The 19,587-nt window shown below is 34.7% G+C and overlaps 1 protein-coding gene across 5 annotated transcripts in view; it reads left to right on the forward strand.

Moving 5' to 3' along the window:
* The window catches only part of LOC122529126 (zwei Ig domain protein zig-8-like), a 68,867-nt gene that overhangs the window by 40,342 nt on the left and 8,938 nt on the right, over window positions 1-19,587 (forward strand). The window contains exons 1-3 of one of the 5 annotated variants that reach the window (XM_043654919.1): window positions 1,687-2,798; window positions 5,111-5,215; window positions 11,649-11,830. In XM_043654919.1, coding sequence (XP_043510854.1) covers window positions 2,627-2,798; window positions 5,111-5,215; window positions 11,649-11,830 — 459 coding nt within the window. In that variant the 5' untranslated portion in view covers window positions 1,687-2,626. Of the gene's footprint in view, window positions 1-1,686; window positions 2,806-4,043; window positions 4,248-5,110; window positions 5,216-11,648; window positions 11,831-19,587 lie in introns of those variants that run through there. The other 4 variants (XM_043654921.1, XM_043654924.1, XM_043654923.1 and 1 more) reach the window with 4 other exon arrangements.

Genomic DNA, 19,587 nt, shown 5'->3' on the forward strand with positions numbered 1-19,587 from the left:
TTTTTATTCTCGAGATATCGTCGGATAAAATGCATTTTAATTTTTAGCATTTGAATATTTCCAACTTGGGCTCAACTCTTTATCGCACAGCTCCCAAATGCCAGACACGTGCAATAAAAGATAATGAGAGTATGTTTTCTACGAAAAAAAAAAAAAAGGAAACATGTACTTTTCCTAAAAACTCCAATATAATGTTCTTCCTAAAGCTTGTACCCGTCTGAACACAATTTTTCTTAAAACTTTGTATTTTTGTTTAAGATTTTAAGGTAAAACAATATTGCAATGGGGATAATTTTCTCTCTCTACAAAATAAAATTTTGTCAATTCTAATATGAATTACAACCTTTGCTAAAAATTAGGATCACAATTTTTAGTAAACAGGAACAGTTGATCGTATCTTCAACTCTAAAAAATACAACTTTGAATAAATATCCTTTGTTAATCCACTTGCATTTATCATTCATTGTGCAGAAGCAATAGAAGATTTGGCGTTCGTCGTGCGATGAACCCGAAAATAAATCCTTCTTTGTCGCATACGCTCTGTTTGCACTCGCCATTTTTATAATCGTAATATATCTCCGTTATGTTTTCCGGTTGGACGTATCTGATACCTCCGTTTAATTTATTAATGTTTCAAAACATTTCAATACAGTTGACAATACATTTGAACAATAAGCATTTCTCTTTCTTTTTTTTTTTTGTACGTTATTCCTTTAATCTCATTATCACTCTGGTATGTTCTGTCAAAACGAGACATGTTTTCCGCTAGAGGTGATACGAATCGATCACCGGTTAATCTTTGCCTGTCTAGTTCCGCAAGAATCGGTACCACTGTACGTCGCGTATGATGTATAAGCGTACGAGTTCGTTCTGCACGTCACACGTGACGCACAAAACAGACAAATGGTTAAACATTGAAAGAAACGACGGCGCAGCGTGTTGTCAACGTAACCATAAACGTGACATTTAAAATAAAACGCTCTTCGCGCTCGAGTAGAGAAAAAAAAGAAAGAAGAGAAAAGAGAGAAAAGAGGGAGAGAGAAGAATCGTTTGCTCCGGAGTCGCTCAAATAAGCATTAACTTGCAAGTTTTAATGTTTCCTGCGAGTTCGCGGCACTAAAACAGAATTTGTGGTTTCTGGGAAGTGCTTAATGCCCGAGGTTGTCTGTTTGTCTCCGAGTGAGAACTTGTTTCATTTGCACGCGATAAGTTGCAGAGCAAGCTTGGATGTTGGAGCGTACGAACCGAGCAGTTTCAAATTAATAAGGGAACGCGCGGCTGTGCTCCGTAAATAGAAATTCTTTCAATTACCGTTCCGTTTGTCCGGCGCGACGCGCCGAGTTAAAAAAAAAATTTCTTACTACTCGCGAAATACACTTCAACCTGAAATCTGTTTTTATCGCGGTTGAAGTTCTTTCGGTTTGCTTTAAACAGCGGCCGCAGGTATAAATGCACGGCCCATTTAAATTATTCAACGAATAAAAGAAACATTAATCCGCGATGAGGGAACCGTGAAACGTGTGCACGTCGAGGGAAGAGAGAGAGAGAGAGATCGGTGTACTTGTTCCTGAAACCTGAAATCGGCTTAATGTCTTTACACCGCATCTCCGCCCTCGTGCACATCTTCTCCATTCGTTATCGTTTCAACCTCCTTCCCCTCGTTTCCCATATTTCGCGCGCGTATACGATTTAAGCTCTCGGCGCGGCGACCGTGCCCGGGGATTCTCCCGTTCACCTCCTTCACGAGCCTGATTACGCAAACTTTCACACCGATGCGATGCTCATATCAGTATGTAAATACGGCGCACCGGCTATCACCGTTGAAGCCGTACGGCTGAGATCATTATCGCGGATCTCGTTCCTTCCTTTCAGTCTCGTAGCGCGCCCATTCCCATTCTATACGCGTGGAATTCGCTTGGTAACGCGCGCGCACGCTGCATATCCTCGTATACTTAATTTTACATGAATCGAAATTACCGCGCACGTTTGGCTCTGGCCTTTGGCCCAGGAATGTTCATTGTCTCGTAACACGGCGAAATGACAGTTGCTCTTGCGCGGTGCGCCATTCGCCAGCATTTATCATTTAAATCAGCTCGCGCGTTTCCCGTATTGAAACGGAAAACGGCGAATGAAGAAGTTGCACGCGAATTGAAACGTGGACGTGCAGTTTATCTGTGACGACTCGAGATCAATTGTCGCCCATCGATCAATTTCGTACGGGTGCAAGTGAAATGAAAAAAAAAAAAAAGAAAAAAGAAAAGAAAGAAAGGCGAAGCGGTGTAAAAGCGTAGGAAGGCCAATCAGTTGAAAATAGTGTGTTCCGGGCAGCTCGTTAAACGAACAATAACGAGGCGAGTTTTTTTACAGTTGGAAAAAATTATACTCGGGACAAAGCGTTGTCGCTAATTAAATTGCTTTTATTTCGTTGATTCAATGGAATTCCTTTTTTGAATTGACCGCGAGCTACGAATATCGAGGCAGAAGGAAAAAATATGCATGAAACGTGCGGGGGGAGGAGGGGGGGACGAGAGACAGCAGGAGTATGGAACAGAAATTGCGACCTGCTTAAAAAGCAGGAAATGACAGTGAAAATGTTTTACGAATTGTCGGCAACAGCGTTGAAGAGATGTCAGTTTCATTGTTAAAGTTATTACACGATAGCGACGATAATAATAATCGGACGTGGGCAGAGTCCAACATGTGCGAGCTGCAGAAAGGCACCAGCCCAGGAATAATGATGCGCCATGCTCAAAAGTTCGTGGAGTTGGCGAATGAACAGCTTGCGGAACATTTGAACAGTTAAGTGTGGGTAAACATGGAAATAAATTGAAACGCGAATGCGCGCTGTTTCGCGAGAACTAGCGCGATGATGTAAATGCTGATAAACCGGCGATATTCGGTTATTCGCTTTTTCATTCCAGCAATATTTTTTCATTCGTCGAGTTACTGAATATGTGTTGCCGTATTGTTCCGTGTACATATGAAAAAGAAAAAGAAAAATTAAAAAAAGGAAAGAAAAAACCCCGATACAAACTCGGAAGAAGGTTTGTTTGAAACGGAGAGCATAAAAGATTGAATTGGTTGCAAAAGATGAGAAGATTCTTATTGGCGCTCTCTTGTTTTAATTTACGATTTATCGTCGTCTGTAACGTCGTTCAACGTGACTTCAAAAAATAACTTTTCATGTAGAAGTAGCTTTGCACACTCAATGAATGATAAAACAAAAGCTGTTACATAAAGATGAATATAACATTCAGACACAAACGAGACTGCAATGGAAGAAATGGAGGACAAAATGAGACGTATCTGCGATAAATGCTGCAGGAGAGTATACGTGATAAATCAATGCTAAATTACTAAGTAAAAAGTAACAAGATACAAAAAAAAGAAAATGCTAAACATTGTCGAACGTTCGAGAAATGTTTAGATTTAAGATTTTATCATTTTTTCCTGTAGCTATAATTACTCTTTTATCTAAAAAAAATATTTCACTTCTTTTGAGAGTAATTGGAACAACTAAGAGTTATTTTTATTATCTCACATTGTGATATTATAATACATCAATTTAGAATAATATTAGAATTTGGTAACTATTGTGTTCAAATACTTTCTCAACTACGAAATTTTTGTTTCTTCTCTATTACTTTCATATGGAAAATTACTAACACTTTAAAGTGAGGATATTATTCCAGTGTATAACGAATCACTGCTAGTAGATATTACTTCAATGCTCTACTTCTTTGTAAGAAGATGTGAAAAGATGTAAAATCAACTTCAAAAAAATTACACAAATATTGTTACTGTATAAAGTATATAAATATTTGTACGCCACTGTTTACCATTATAAAATGGACACTAAGCTTTCCGGAACAGAAACTCATTAATTTTTTTTATTAAAATCTTTGTAGATTCTTACTTGAGAGAAAAATTTATCAGCTTAAGAAGTGTTGTCAAAGTAAAGAATTTATTAAGAATATTGCCACAACTGCCAACATTATTTTACTAACGTCAATGAAAATTAAGAAACAAATGATTTTATTCGCTAATTTGCTTGAGCAATTCATTTCATAAGAGGAACATTGAGATAGTCTCGTCGACGAAACAAATAATAAATAAAAAATATTTGCAATCAAGATAGTAAAAGCATTGAGAATCTTTCGTGCAAAAGGAGTTTTTGTGATCCATTTCTCCGTTCTCCTTTCTCTGGTCGAAGATACTTGACGAAGGTGGGCCACTTACAACGAAAGGTTAGAGAGCTGAATGAGGAAAGACTAAGGGTCACAGTCCCCTACTTGAATCCATATCGATTACAGGGGACATGAACATTGCGGTACTTGCGTATAACAGAGACAAAATCACGGGACGATCGTATCGTGGAACCAAAAGTCATATATTTTTTGTACAACGATACTCGGTCTATCGAATACTTATTGTTTATAATTACTTTCTTCGATGTCCGAACTGCAAATCAGCGTTGGGCAAAATTTTATTTGGATAAGAAATGAAGTTTTATTCACTATCGAATAGAACAAGTATTTATTCGAATAATCAAGTGCCTAAATAAAGATTTATTCGAATAAGAATCTCTTTATTATATTTATTCATATATTGTATCGTACATAAAAAAAAATACTCAGTTTATGAAGTGATTTTTTACATTTTTCACATTTTCCATCTTTTTTATATTTTTCAAATTTTATTGTGCAATTCTTTCTACATTGACCTTTATAATTTTTTTTTTTTTTTTTTTTTGACCATTACGCGTGTACGCAATTACACGCATACGTAGGTATCCGTATGAATGCACATATAAAATTTAAAACGAAAATAACTATTTTTTGCATTATCACTCGGAAGATTCATTCGAATTAAACATTACAATGAATAATTATTATCCGAATAAAATATTCGACTAAAGAAGATATATATTCAAATAATTATATTAGACGAATGTTTATTCGAAATTGTTCAAATAATGTCCAACTCCGCTGCAATCTCCGCTACATTCTCTTTAGATTAAAAGCTAAATATAATGCGATTATCAATTTAAAAATAAATTTATTCCAAATATCGATTATTGTCTCAGTTTGCCTTTTCTTTGTCGTTACAGATAAATATAATGAATGTTTGAAACAACGATATCACGAAGTTGCCATCATGAGGACACTCATAATCCTGCTGAGCATTTTCTTGGAAATACAACTTTATTTCACTGGTAAGTAACAATATTATTTCAATTATTCTTTTTTTTTTTTTATAGGAACAAGATAATTGAAATTGTTTACGTTTACTAGCCATTCGGTAATCAAATTAAATATTACAAAGTCATCAGATCAGTGTTTCATAATAATCACTGTCGATTGAATGGAGAAAAAGGAAATTGAAATACGTGCTGCTTACACAGCAGCTCTTTTACATTCGCGTTTCATCGAGTCATTTCCATGCTGACGCAGAAAACACTTAATTCACTATGGTAGCTGATGGCTGATAAGTAATATCCGGTTATCGTGTTCTTGATGACCGCACAAAGTTTTGGCTCGTTAGCCCCCGTAGAAACTTTCCGGCGGCCGTGAACTGTCTATTTCTCGATCGAAGAAATCATTATTTTTATTCGTATATTTTATTCGTCAAATTTTTAATTACAGTGCGTTTTCGTCGTTCGATCGACTCTAACAATTAACTTTGAACTATCGTACCAATGCTTATGTCCAATCGTATAAATTACTTACGAAGAAATCTAATTAAACGATCTAATTAAACGGACAGTAATCTTGATTGCGCTGATATTTTAAGTTTCCTAATTGGCTAATCCTCACATAATTCCAAGAAATTAATTATGTACCATTTCACCGCTTTGTTATCTCCGTCACTTTTACCGATTTTCTATGAATCAATGAATTACATTCACATGTTGGATGATCGACCGAGTTGCTCATTGACGAATCACTATGCTGAAATCAGCAGCGCCATTTAAAAAAATTTTTCATTTCGACCAAGTGTTCATTTCGTCTATTATCAATCATAGTTGGAATTGGTGATTGAACAATGCCGCTTCTCCATTTTTACGCGTCCTCGTGATTCTCATCATAATTTTTGTACTCTGACTAAGCAATCTATAATCGGCAGTTCCGTTTGGGTAACAATGTGATATTTAGTTTAAATAATTAAAGATCAATTTTTGTAACCGTTACGTATTTTCAATCGTAAAAATTGAAATGATTTCAATTCGGTTGAATTGAAATCCTCGTTAAAACTCTCTCGTAGATATTGTTCAGGCAGGTAGAAGCATAATTTTCAAATAATCTTTAAAGAGAACATTAACGACAGAAGAACTTTTCAGGATTTAAAGACCGTAAAACGTAGTGGCTGCGCGATACGTTTTTACCATACAGTGATACGTTATCATCGAGGTGTTCGAGTTCAGCCACCATAAACTGGATTTTGTGTTTTCAAACATGTTATCGGCTAGTAGGTATAAATAGCGAGAAATCGATGAAAGTTATCTACACGTACTTTATCACAACCATAAATGGATATATCGATTCTCGCTGTGATTACGGTGGATTGAATTTGATGAACTTTTTCAATTTTTAGCAAGCTAAATTTTGCTTTCAATTTAAGTTCTTCGAGTTAAAAGTTAAATTATCATTTAACGACAAGTGAAACAAGGAGAAAAAAAAAAACAACCACACAGAGGAGAATTTATCTGTAACGCTTTTCCTACGAGATCGTTCTCTAGAAAAGTTTATTATTCATAAAAAACGACAAACAATTGTTAATCCTATTTCGAAAACATAGGTAGACCATCTCTTTTGATTTAATAGCCTGGCTTCTTAGCGACCAAGGAAACATAGCTGGGACATCTATCGAACATCGTATATTATCCTTTCACACGTACGGCTACAAAATAGGTTGTACCACCTACGTGGTAATACTTCGTCGTTATCGCTGTGTAGCTTATAAAAGACCGGTAAACCAGAGGAGAAAGAGTTTCTAGCGGTAACAAAGCATACGATGCGGCAGAATAGAACGATGATAAACAACGTTTGAAAAATATTTTATCTGCAAAAATGTTACACTAATATAAATAATCGCAGCGTCAATTATTTTACTGAAATTAAATTGAAAATTTTTGATGGGTATACGCTTTTGTCATCCACCTAATTTAATAACGATTTCTCTTCGACCAGTGGCGATTCGTAGCTTGAAATTGTTGCTGCAACTTTCGAAATATACGTATGCAAATACAGTGGATAAATAAGTTTTATTACTTTTCACAGAAAATAAGAGAATTATTGCAAATTGTTATTACAAGAAAATATAAATAAATTAATAAATATATCGAGAAAAATTGGAGTTGCTGCAGTGCCTGCGCTGCCCCTTCTTTTAAGGGGGTATTCTAGTAATGCGGCTTAAAAGAAATCAATTTTTTTTACATTTTCTCAAAGTATATGCTTTCGAAAATGTTTCTGTAAAAGGATTTATTTGAACTCGTAAAATTAGCAAAGTTATAAATTATTAAAGGAAACGGATACTGTTCGTAAGTTTGAATATTTTTGTACAACGGATAACAAAAACTTCAAATGTGTTTTTCTCAAAAAATATTTTACTTTATAATAGTATTACTTATATTATTATTTATTTTTGTATTATTATTAGTTTATAATATTCTATTTTTTGTACTGCTCGATTGATTTTAAGTATGAATAGTTTTGTACAACGGGTTACAGTAACTTCAAATATGTTTTTCTCAAATCCATATTTTTTAAACTAGTTGATGGGGATCTCACGTTTTAGTTGACCGATTGACATTTGAAGGAGATCTTTACCGGATGATGTTTTTTCTTTTTTTTTTTTGCCATTCAAAAGACGAAAAGCACAAAAAAAATCGATATTTAAACTTCAAAATGCTGCGATTTTTCTAATTTTCGAAATTTCCGTAGTTCATGCGATAGCCATATTTATACTAATTAAGATGCATTTGGTTTTTTAGTTTCAAATAACCAGATGGACCGAAAATCACGTTAGCCATTCGAATTCTTAAAAACATGCTTCACTTAAGGCCATAATTTCCACAACTTTCATTAATTCCGTTAAAAAAAAAATTGTAAATACTCTTTAAGTATCCCCAAAAAAAGTCGGATTACCAGAATACCCCCTTAAATATGAAAAATACATAGGAATATTAGCCAAACGACAGAGAAATTCGTAAAATGAATCGACGTTAACGAATATTTTCCCTTCTTTTCAATTGGAATTCACACGTTTCTATTGGGATCAAAGAAAAATGACGAGGAAGTGATGGAAATGGAAAGGGAAAAAGCAGTAAATCGCGGTGACTCTCAGGCAAGTCGCTGGAATCTAGGGCGAACCGGTCGGAGGAAAGAACAGAACTGTGTAACGAAGCCGGTAAGAAAATCGTCGAGTCGAGCGGTCCGGTCGGGTCGATCTACGATCGCGTGCACGCGTGCCATTTCCCTCAGCCACACGACGAAATCTCCTCGAGTCTTTGATCGCAATTCGGGAGCAAGACGATTCGCGGACTCAGGAAAACAGGTCAGGTTTAACGAACCGTCGAACGAGTCTCGAGCAACGTAACGAGAGCTAATTGCCGGCGTTTTCATCGTACACACGAATCAAGTATGCGAGTGAAATAGGGGCTCGTTACGCTACGGCTAAACGATCGCGTATGTGCCCACGGAAATCTCGTCATACGCCGAGTGAATTTTCGCGTTTGCGTTCTAAACATCGCGAGTCCGCGAGAAATAAATAGACACGGATGTTTGAAAAATTAACAAGTGCTTCGAAATCGGCGAATCGGTTCGATGCTTGAAATGTATTCGTTTCGGCGAAAAACGGAAGCCCGAGTGCACGCGATTTGCGTAAATGTAAACGCAATTAAAGAGTACGAAGAAGCCCACGTAGGACAGTTAAGTGTTTTCGAAGTGAATTCCAACGGAAAGCCGGTAGATTTGTAATAGCTCTGCTGCTGCAAACGCGGAGCAATGCTTCGTAATTGTCGTGACTAAGTTATTCACTTAAGCCACTTACGCTGCACCGAGGTTATGCGTTATCGTAGCAACGGTGGCTGCATTAATCTCGAAGCGAGAGAGAATTCCGTTTCGCTTTCCACTCTGGAGCTCGCTGCGCTCTCGCTCGCTGACGTTATTGTGCCCCTTGCCAACGAAGTAGCGTGAAAATCGTCCTTAATCTCCCGTGCTATCCTTCCTTAGGCCTTTGAGCTTTTAAGCTTTCGCAACCTCGATGCCCGCGTTATAGTTTTGCGCCTCTCGGCCTCCTCCAAAATATTAATCCGAGTTGATAGAAATTTCTTTCCACTTTCAATTATCTCGCTCGAGTTTACACGATTGTTTCACCGAGCAAAAACTATTGAATAGAACAAACTTCGATACGTGATACGGTCTGACATTCGGAAATGAACGTTACTGTTTTGTTATCTATGATATAAGTAGTGATGGGATCAAATTCAACATGTATTCACGAAATTCAAGTGAAATCCACTTCAAAAAGTTCACCTAGGATATGACTGAGACTTGCAAGAGACAATGTTCAATTGTACGTACTTGTAAAGTATTTGGAATGTACACGCTGGTATTTGAGACCTTGGTTTCGAAACTAGCACGTATTTGTACTTATGTAAATATTCGTATTTGTATTAATGTATTAATGTATTCGTATTAATGTATTTGTACTTTGTAAATATTCTTCTTCTTCTTCTTCTTCTATTTTTCTTTAACGTCGCATCGACGGCGGTGCCATTAGATATGTGTGTAGTAGTTTATGTTTTTGAGATTTTAATACTCTTTGTATGTCATTTTGAGAAGTCAAGTTTATGTTTGCGTTGATTCTGTATTTCTGTTTTTGGGTTATTGTTAGTGGATGGTTATTGCAATGAGTGCAGGTGGGTGGTGTAGTTTTTTTGATTTTGTGTTCATGTGTCAGCTTGGTATGACTGGTTCTTAGGCTCTTATGAGATAATTATTCCTTCTTTCCTGTTGGCAAGGTTTGGTGAAAGTCTTGGACTTTTGTGTAGTTGGGTGCTTTTAGTTGTTTTCCATGTATTGTTCCATTCATTTTTTGCTACAAATATTTTTTAATTTTATTATTATATTTATATTATTTAATTTATATTTACATAAATATTATTTTGTCATCGAATCATTCTTCTCTTTTCTATTACCTCGTAGTTTCAAGCGAAAGTGCATATAATTCGTCAGCAATTTATATCGAGATTGAAATCTATTTAATGACAGCGTATATAAATCGTACAGAGCACTATCACTTTCATTCTGGTTTAAAAATTTGAATCCTACATTGCTTTATCAGAAATTAATATATGATTGTAAACAATACACAGATATTATGCAATATTGGTGTTCTTTCTGAGAGAATGTTCTCAAAGGCAGGAAACATTACGAACGAAAAGAGAAACAGATTGAAGGAAACTTCAATTACTTCTTTTGAATAGTTATGCCAATAATAACTGTAATTATAGATAAATGTAATGTAATAATTACATATATAAGATACAACTAAAATATAATATTATTAGACCATTTTTAATAATTACGTTAACTTAACAATTTCTCATTTCTCACGTATTTACTCGTATTACGGATTAAAAAACGTAATAATAATTTAAATATGGCTATTTGTTAAAGTATTCATAGAAGATTCACCTATAATTAACGAGAATTCGATTATTTCAAACAACATTTTGCTTTCACAGGTTCGAACGTTGTTTGTATAGTATCGATTACAATTAGTACATGATTGATCCCATCTTTATCTACTACTACACATAATAGTGATAAAATTGCACAGAGGATTCAATCACGACGTAAAATTTGCAATTAAATATCCCCAATAACGATTCGGCTAATGTCATCCTTTTTTTTCTTCCTTCCTGTCTTTCTCTTCGAATAATATACACATTACATATAAAAGCATCCACGATGATGTAACAACTATTAATTACAACCAGAGTGAAGAGTAAAGCCATAGGATAACAATGAGTTTTTTAATTGAAACGATTTTGATTGCAAATAACGATTGCAAGTTTCAACAGAAACCATTATCGACGAGAGAAATTTACATCGGCTTAATTTCTTCGTTAATTTCCGCGAGATTTATGTCAGAAAGCAACTCGATGGTTTTTAAACTATTTTAATACGATGGCAAAGGAATGCAAAATTTTACAAATTATTTCGTTATAAACGGCTGAAATGGAATTTTTCTCGTCGAAACTATTATAAGCGATCGCAAATAAATTTTTTCCTCATCGATAACTACTGCAAGAGAATTTCTCCTCGTCAATAATGGATTATATATAGGCAACGGAGAAAATTCTCAGCCATTTATAACTGTCATTTGTAATTGAAACAAAATTTGTTAATCACGTAGTTTTTTGAAAAAAAAAAAAAAAAAAAAAATGTTCTTTACCCTCCGAGATTAATACTCTCAACGCAAATAATTTCGCAAATGTACAGTTACTGATTTTCTTCGTTAAAAATTCTGTTGTTCTTGGCCGGTTCTTGTGAATCGTAGAATTCTACTTTGTGACTGTTTCCCGACTGACGAAACGTTTCGTAGATTTTAATCTGTAACGTAATTCTGATTACTTGCAGGGAGCCAGGCGGAGCATCGACAATCGTTGAGCATCAGCAACGAAGTGGCGTCGTCAAAGAGCTCCGAGGATAAAAGCGAAGATGTCATCGAGGGTCCCATCAGGGAAGTTCTCGCACAAAGCGGAAGCACCGCGAATTTGCCCTGCAAAATTACCGAACCTGGCGCTGGAACCGTAAATGTCGTTACGTAATACAAGTTAACTTGGAGGCGATTGACCCAGAAAAGTATTTCTAAGATAGGCGCGCCCCGCCCGGCGTGATGTAATTCATGCAGGGTCGAAATTAGTTTCATACCGATATACGACACCGCCAGAGGCGGGGAAACGCGGATGCTCCCTTCGTCCGCGACCCGCTCTGCTTGTTCGTTTATCCGTTGCTATATTCGCCAGAGTGCATTCATTTTTTATACATTCGCGAAATATCGCGACGCTCGGAAGTCATACGCTGAAAGCTTTAACCTGGATTTGTCAACAACCTTACGGTTTCCCAGATACCTCGCGTTTCAATGCTCCCCTTCCTTCAATCATTTTTATTTTCGCACTTTCGCTTTGTTCTATATCGGTACTCCATTAGATACTTTCTCTTCTTTCTCGTCGTTCATCCACGGCTGTTCAATTTTCATTTCTCGCCAGAGAAGTGAGTTGACTGGCTATTCATTTAATTTCCGTTTGCCAGACGGCATACACGAAGCAATTGAGGGAAAGAGAATCCACTGACTGAGAGTAATACCACGAACCATTGGATTTTAAAAATTCCAGATATTGTTTTATATATATATGCATGTATGTACGTGTATAATATATAATGATTCTTTGAACGTTCGTAACCCTCGTGAAGGCAATTTGTAACGTACAGGATGTTTCAAAATTAATCTTTTAATCTTTTTTAGGGAAATTTGTTATTTAATTTGATAATCCATGATAAGATTTACTTAAATTGTATTTATGTATTGTTATTAAAATTTATAAATGAAAACGAATTTTAGGTAAAAATTTTGCAAAATAATGTTTCAAATCAAAATGTAGTATATTTAAGAATAATTGAATTATAAAGGATTTAATCTTTAGATAATTAATTTTAATATTAATTTGAAAGAGGATTTAATAGTGAATTAAATATTAATTAATTGAATTAAGTATTAATTATGACTATGATCGTGACAAGCGTGTAGAATCACGCTAATTTTGAAACACCCTCGTACAACCTACGTAAAAAATACAAAAGTACTCCCAGGATTAGGAAAATGAACGCGTACGTGTGCTTGTCTTCTAAAGCCATATTGCGTTAGATGAAGGAAGAGGGGGTAAATATCAAACACCAAGAAGAGAGAACAGAATAAACTTCCACGCAAGTGTTGTTCAATGGATTACAGAGAAAAACAGGCCACAGTCTTCTAAGCTGATTTTGCTGAAAGTTTCCAATCTATTTTCAAAGTTACTCCTTTTGTACTGTGAATTCAATTTCTGCGCAAGCTTTAACGCTGTAATTGAATCACGGTTAAACGAGCGAGGAATCTTCATTTGCGTTCTTAATCGATCGGTAAAAAATTCATGACCGATTTGTCAAATTGTATTTGATTGACGAAGAATATTTTCGTTGCACCGGTATAAATGACACTTTTGACATTTATATATCGGAATATTCTTTCAAATGAAAATAGCACTCTGTGACAAACATGGGATTGCTATTTATACTCAAAATTCAATAATTCAAGCTTTCGAGAGCGGTTCTGCGGATTTGTGATCTCAATTTTAATTTTAGAGAGGCGCTGTTCTTAAAGACAATATAAAAAGTATATCGCACTATATAAAATTATAATATATAATTTTACTAAATTTACTAATATAAAAATTATATTGTAATAATATATAATAATATACAATATAAATATAATAATATATTTATCCATCCGTGTTTGAACTTCGTGAAACAAAATCAACAATGTGATTCGCCCCATTTTACAGTGTAAGACCTTCTACATTATCGCTCTTAAGTTTCCAAAGATGTTTTTATATCATACAGCAAATAGGAAAGCATGGATACTTTTGTTATTGAAAATTACAAAAATTTAAACACCTTCTAAAGTAGAAAAAAATTATTTCGTCACCAGAGCTACCATAATTTTGAAGATTAAAATCTTTCTTTTACATCAATTTCAACCGTTGTACAATCTTCTTCTTCACCATTTTATTAAACTTTGTACATTAGAGTTAAAATTATAGACAAAAATTCAAGAAATCTTGGTATTCTGTCGTTTAGCTCGAATGCTTGAAGTTCAATAAAATGGCGAAGAAAAGAATCGTAGAGCAAGTTTCAAAAAAAGATTTTAAAAACCGTTGTTGATTTAGTCATGAAAAAAATTTTTCTATGGTTTTCAGAGGCATTTGAATTTTTACAATTTTCAGAGACAAAAGTATCCTTGCCACGCGATGTAGAAGCATCTTTGAAAAAAAAAATAACGTAAGATAAAGTGAAGACTTCGCACTTTAAAATGAAACCAACTAAATTGTTACTATAACAATATTACTATAACAATATAAAATGTAGACAATCTTTCATCGAGTGTGCGAATATTCTGTGTAGGAAATGTGGTGAAAATATAACACAAACTTCCGTGTGAAAAGAAACTAATGTCTTTATTTAATGAAATATTAACAATCAAGTAGTATATGCGATACAAAAATGAGGTAGTCACGCGGCAAGGACTGGCAAAGAACTAAACTTTCTGTTCGGCATGGTCCTGTCCGTAACTGTGGAGAATAGTGAGCAGAGGATAGAAAACAGATGTTAACTTTGCCCCTTATAAAGCCATTTTCCAGCCTTACACTGCTGGATGGTCAAGTCGTATTCCAACATTCTGTACACTGTTTTTAGAGCAATACACATATAATACAGAATTACTCTCAAGTTCGAATTCAAAGTTGAAAGAAATTCAAAGTCTCAAATTCAGAAAAGCGACTTGAACATACAAACTGCGTTTTAATTTTCTCAATAACGATTGATTCTTTGATGAGCAAATTTTTCCTCAATTCATAATACTGTTAAGTTTAATTATCAGCAAGATTGAAATTTGTAGGAACAACGCATCGGTTTTGACAATGAAAGTCATTATTTCCACCTTGATAACAAATAACTCGGCCACAGCTCTCCTCGTCCCCACCTTTCTGACTACTTTTAGACAAATTGCTCGTCTTTCTTTCTCTTTTTCTCGACCTCTTTCTTCTGGTCTCTTTCTCTCTTCACATTCGTGCGAAATACTTTAAATCGACAGATCAAAAATCCAGAAAAGACGTTCGTTGTTTTATCGGGTAAATCTTTTAAATAGCATTTTTGCAATCTTTGACTCCGAAACCGCAATCCTTCTCTCCATAACAATTTACATTTTAATCGTGTCGATTCAATTTTTGTCGGTAATTTTTGTTTTTTAAATAACGTTTTGCAATATCCGAGGTGCGATCTTTTTCAATGAAAACTTACATTTCAATCATGTCGATTGAATTTTTGTTGATTGTCCGGTCACGATCCTTCGTGCAATTTGGTTCACGATCGGTGGCGAAGATACGGCTGAAATCCCGTTGCGTCGGTCGCGATAACGCGGTTCTTTCGATTGATTCTCATATTTTAAATCCCATATTTTCCCCCGGCAGCTCCGACCTGCCTTTTCTTCTTATTTCCTAGCATACCCCTTTTTCACGTATCTCGTGCTTCCTTCTTTTTCCGATCGCATTTCTCTTCTTTCGAACAGCGGTACCCACCGGTGCAGGAATATTTCAGAATATTTTACGAGGTTCCACCGTTAAACCGATACCGTAGCAGGTGCTCCGTTCAAGTTTTCAAGAAAAAAAAAGAGAAAAAAAAAGAAAAAAAAAAGGAGAAGGAAGGGACGGAGAAAAGGAATGACAGAAAATCTAGGTTGTGTACACGAAGCGTCGAGAAGCGAGAAAGTCTCCCTCGATACTCGTGGCGACGAAAGCCAGATGTCGAAATCGAATTCCACTCGACACCGTGGCAACGAACGATTTTCTTATAGAACAGATCAGGTCGAGCAGATTTTCGTGGAATTTTTATTCGCGAGATACTTGCGTACGTACGCGTACACATTCGGAGAAATGCTTGGCAAACTTTTGTAGAAGTAAATACATGCTTGTCGAATCAACAGCTAATTCCTTGATCGCATCTCTTTTGCAAGTTTCAAGTATTCGCGAGAGAAGTTACATGGTAAATATCTCCGTTTCTCTCCTATTTTCATTAGAAAGTATTCGTACAATTATGAATTTCAAACAAATCTTGGCGCAATTATCGTTTATTGACTAACTTTTGCAAAAGCTATGTACATGTTCGGCAAAATAGATATCATAAAAAGAAATATCAAGAAATTAACGAGAAAAATTAAAAAAATCAACGTATTGATACAGTTCTAATGTCAAACTTGATACAGAAATTTCTTACGTTTATCAGCCAAGGTTAATAATTTAAAAATCACTTCCTAAGAATGATTCATTATTTTCAGTATACTGGGAAATATTATCGCCTTCACTAAAAATCTACAATTTTACATTATTTAGAATTTATAATTGTTGACTAATGGATCGAAAACGTGCGAAACAATAAAAAAAAAAATTATTGTTAATTTATATAACCAATATAAAAGTTCATTTAATAAATTATTAACACACCAAAATCTACTATACAAAGCATATTTGATGGGTATGGATTAAAAAGTATAGAGTCAACTAGACGTCCACGAAAAATCAACCAATACTGGTTGGATTGTTATTCGATTGATTAGATAAAATCCAGAAACAAGTGATATTTTTTTATGATATCTATTCTGCAGAGTATTGCAAATAAACATTCCTTTATAAAAATCAATCAATAAACAATAATTGTACCAGATTTGTTTGAAATTTATACTTTCTACGTTCACTATACGTATAGGATTTATTTTGTTTTTATAGGACTCTATAAAACATCCAATAATTATGCACAGTATATTTTTCTCTAATTTCACAAATAAGATTTAGCTGTGAAAAGTTTAAGAATGACGACTATTCATTGATTTATACTCCTTCGAACCTAGCGTTTGATCATATACTGACATTCTCTACTGCCGGAGCTGTGTATATTGCCTGTTCATATGTTTACTTTATTCGATTAACTCAGACTTAGTTTCTGAAGACATAGATTCCGTGATCAGACAAACAAATACGAATGTATCGGTGAAATTGAGAACGTGTTTCTAGTGAACGTAATTTATGAGAAAATCCTAACGACACAGTTTTTCAGTAATCATCTCGCGCAAATTTACGAAAACGTCATCCCAACTAATTCTTAATTTTTAATTTTTTCATAATGCCGATTTATTTTGAAAAATTTCGTTTGATGGATTATGTAGAAGCTACGTAGTAGCACTGTTATAAAGTATCGTGTCATATTCTTTCGACGAACGTGTCGTATTATTAGCTTGCCTATTATGTAAAATAAATGCTAGGCACTTTCATCGTGGAAAATAAAAAGGTAGCTAGTAAACCAACTGGCGCTTATGTAAAACACTTTGTCCATCGGCAGAAGGCAAATAACACTCTTGGTAAGATTTTATATCGACCAAGAACATGAATAAAAGATAATTCATCTATGTTCTGTGTACAAGATGGAGGCACAGAAACAGGGCTTGTTGCTTTAAAAGCCGAGTCGGTCGATCGAGGCTACGTAAAGAACTGAAAGAAGCGGGGACCATTGGAGATGTCAAACATACTTTGGCTAAGAGATATCAATTTTTGAAAATATCTTTCCTCTTTTGAGTACGAGGCTCTGAAATGAAACAAAAAAAATCGCGAGCAATTTGCTACCATACGTGACAAAATAAAAAAAAGAGGATTCGAAGTTGTGATTTCCTATAGTCTATGATGGTCTGTGATATTCTTATAGTCAGTGAGTAACGAATCATGAATTGCATGGCAGGCGATGTCCCAGGAAAGAACTTGAAACAGAAAGAATGATCTTCTTCGTAGATGATTGACTAACTCACTTGCCAACTCGATTAACTCCAGTTTTTGAACTTTTTGAAATTTTAACGTCAGACTCAATAAACAGTGCTCAACTGGCTCTTAACATTTTATATTCAAAATAAATTTTCTTAACAATGAAATTTCACACCACTAAATAATAAATAATTCATTTCAGAAGCCAATTTGATTAACTCCATACTCTAATTTAAATCGCTACAATATAATTCAAACAATTTGTGAAAATTGTCGTGAAAAATGTCTAAAATATCTTTTTGTCAAATAATTGGTACGATATGATTAAAATTAGTAAAAACAAGACTTCGTTTCATACGGTTCAAATGATTCACCAGGATTTTTCCTCAGCAAAGACATTAAAAAATTTTATCAATAACAATGAATTGGCTTAAAAAGGCATTGAATAAAATTAGAAACTCTGCAAATATAATTTTAACGAAACTACAGAATTTAATACCATTAATTCTGAATTACCACCAGTTGTGAAAAATGTGGACCAACCACTATTATATCTTAAAGGCAGAACAGCGACAAAAGAAAGGAAAAGAGACATGATGGATCTCTGTATCATGATGGATTATTGAAGAAAAAGAAATTTAAGAACAAATCGACATGATGGGACCTTGGATGTATGTAACGAAAAAGACATTATCTATGCTGATGATGGTTAATATAACAGCAGCAACAATAATCGTAATAATATAACTGACATTAATAATATAGATAACGTAAATATAAATGACGTAACTATTATCATTAATTTTTCCTAAAAATCTGTAATAAAAAATATCTTTGAAGATTGAATTCGATGGTATTATTTTCTTCTTATATTCACTTGCCAAATCGGTTAACTCTCTTAGTCATCCGAAAATAATAACAATTACAAATAATAACAATTACTCCAACAATATACTATTTTAAACATTTTATATATCGTTAAATAAAATCTAGCCTTTCAATGTTTATTTGAATTTATATTTTGAAGAGAATTAAAAATAAAAAATGTACACTGCTTCGTCACTTTTCTTCGCTTTTTGTTTCGTGATGTTCGTCGATTTGGCGGTTCATTTATGATTTACGGATACGAATAATACTTTGCTGAATCTTTGGTTCCTATTTGAACTGACAAGTTATTCAAGCACCGTCGATATCGAGTTCTATCATTGGCTGATATTATTAAGTGGATTAATAGGTGTTCCACTCATACAGTTGGCGAACACAACATCTCGAGGCTACGGATAGGAATTAATTTGCTTGATCGTGGGAAATCCATGGGCGGATTTCCGAAGGGAATTTCCAGGAACAGGCACCTTAAGTGGGTTCCGGTCAAAGTAACGTTGATTAATGTTGTTCCACCGAACTACCACTCGCGTTTGAGAGAACACGCTGAAACTCTATGTTCCGTGCTTATCCAATTCGTTATCCAGCGAACTTTGAGGAGGTCTTTTTCTCGAATTACTTCGAAACTGCTTTGTTTTCCCAACAATAGCACTACAAATTATCGTACCATAAACCTCATTTGTTAAATCAATCGGATCTCTCTCGTTCTTTCTTAGCTGTTTCTGGACGAATAAAAATATTCTCCCTTAGTAGTACGTTATTTACTGATTATGAGACCGATACATACTTGCGAATGTCCTGAATCGACGTTAATGTTATGTCCATTATTTTCAATACCGTGGAGACACTGTATCGGATCTGTTTGATCAAGGCATTGTTATCAAGCCACGTAAGAACAACAATAAATTCATTCCAGCAACATTGAATAAATTCCGCGCTGTTTTTGTTTATTTTCTTTACGCTCTCTCACCTGCGTGAGAAAGGCGTGATGTTTATTTTGCATTTCTAGCTAGCGGAAAATGTATTGTCCGTGAACAAGTTTGTTGACCAAATAAAATCAATGAATAGTAAAAAAA

Source organism: Frieseomelitta varia, unplaced genomic scaffold (assembly GCF_011392965.1).
Source record: "Frieseomelitta varia isolate USP_RPSP 00005682 unplaced genomic scaffold, Fvar_1.2 scaffold_279, whole genome shotgun sequence".
Lineage (NCBI taxonomy): Eukaryota > Metazoa > Arthropoda > Insecta > Hymenoptera > Apidae > Frieseomelitta > Frieseomelitta varia.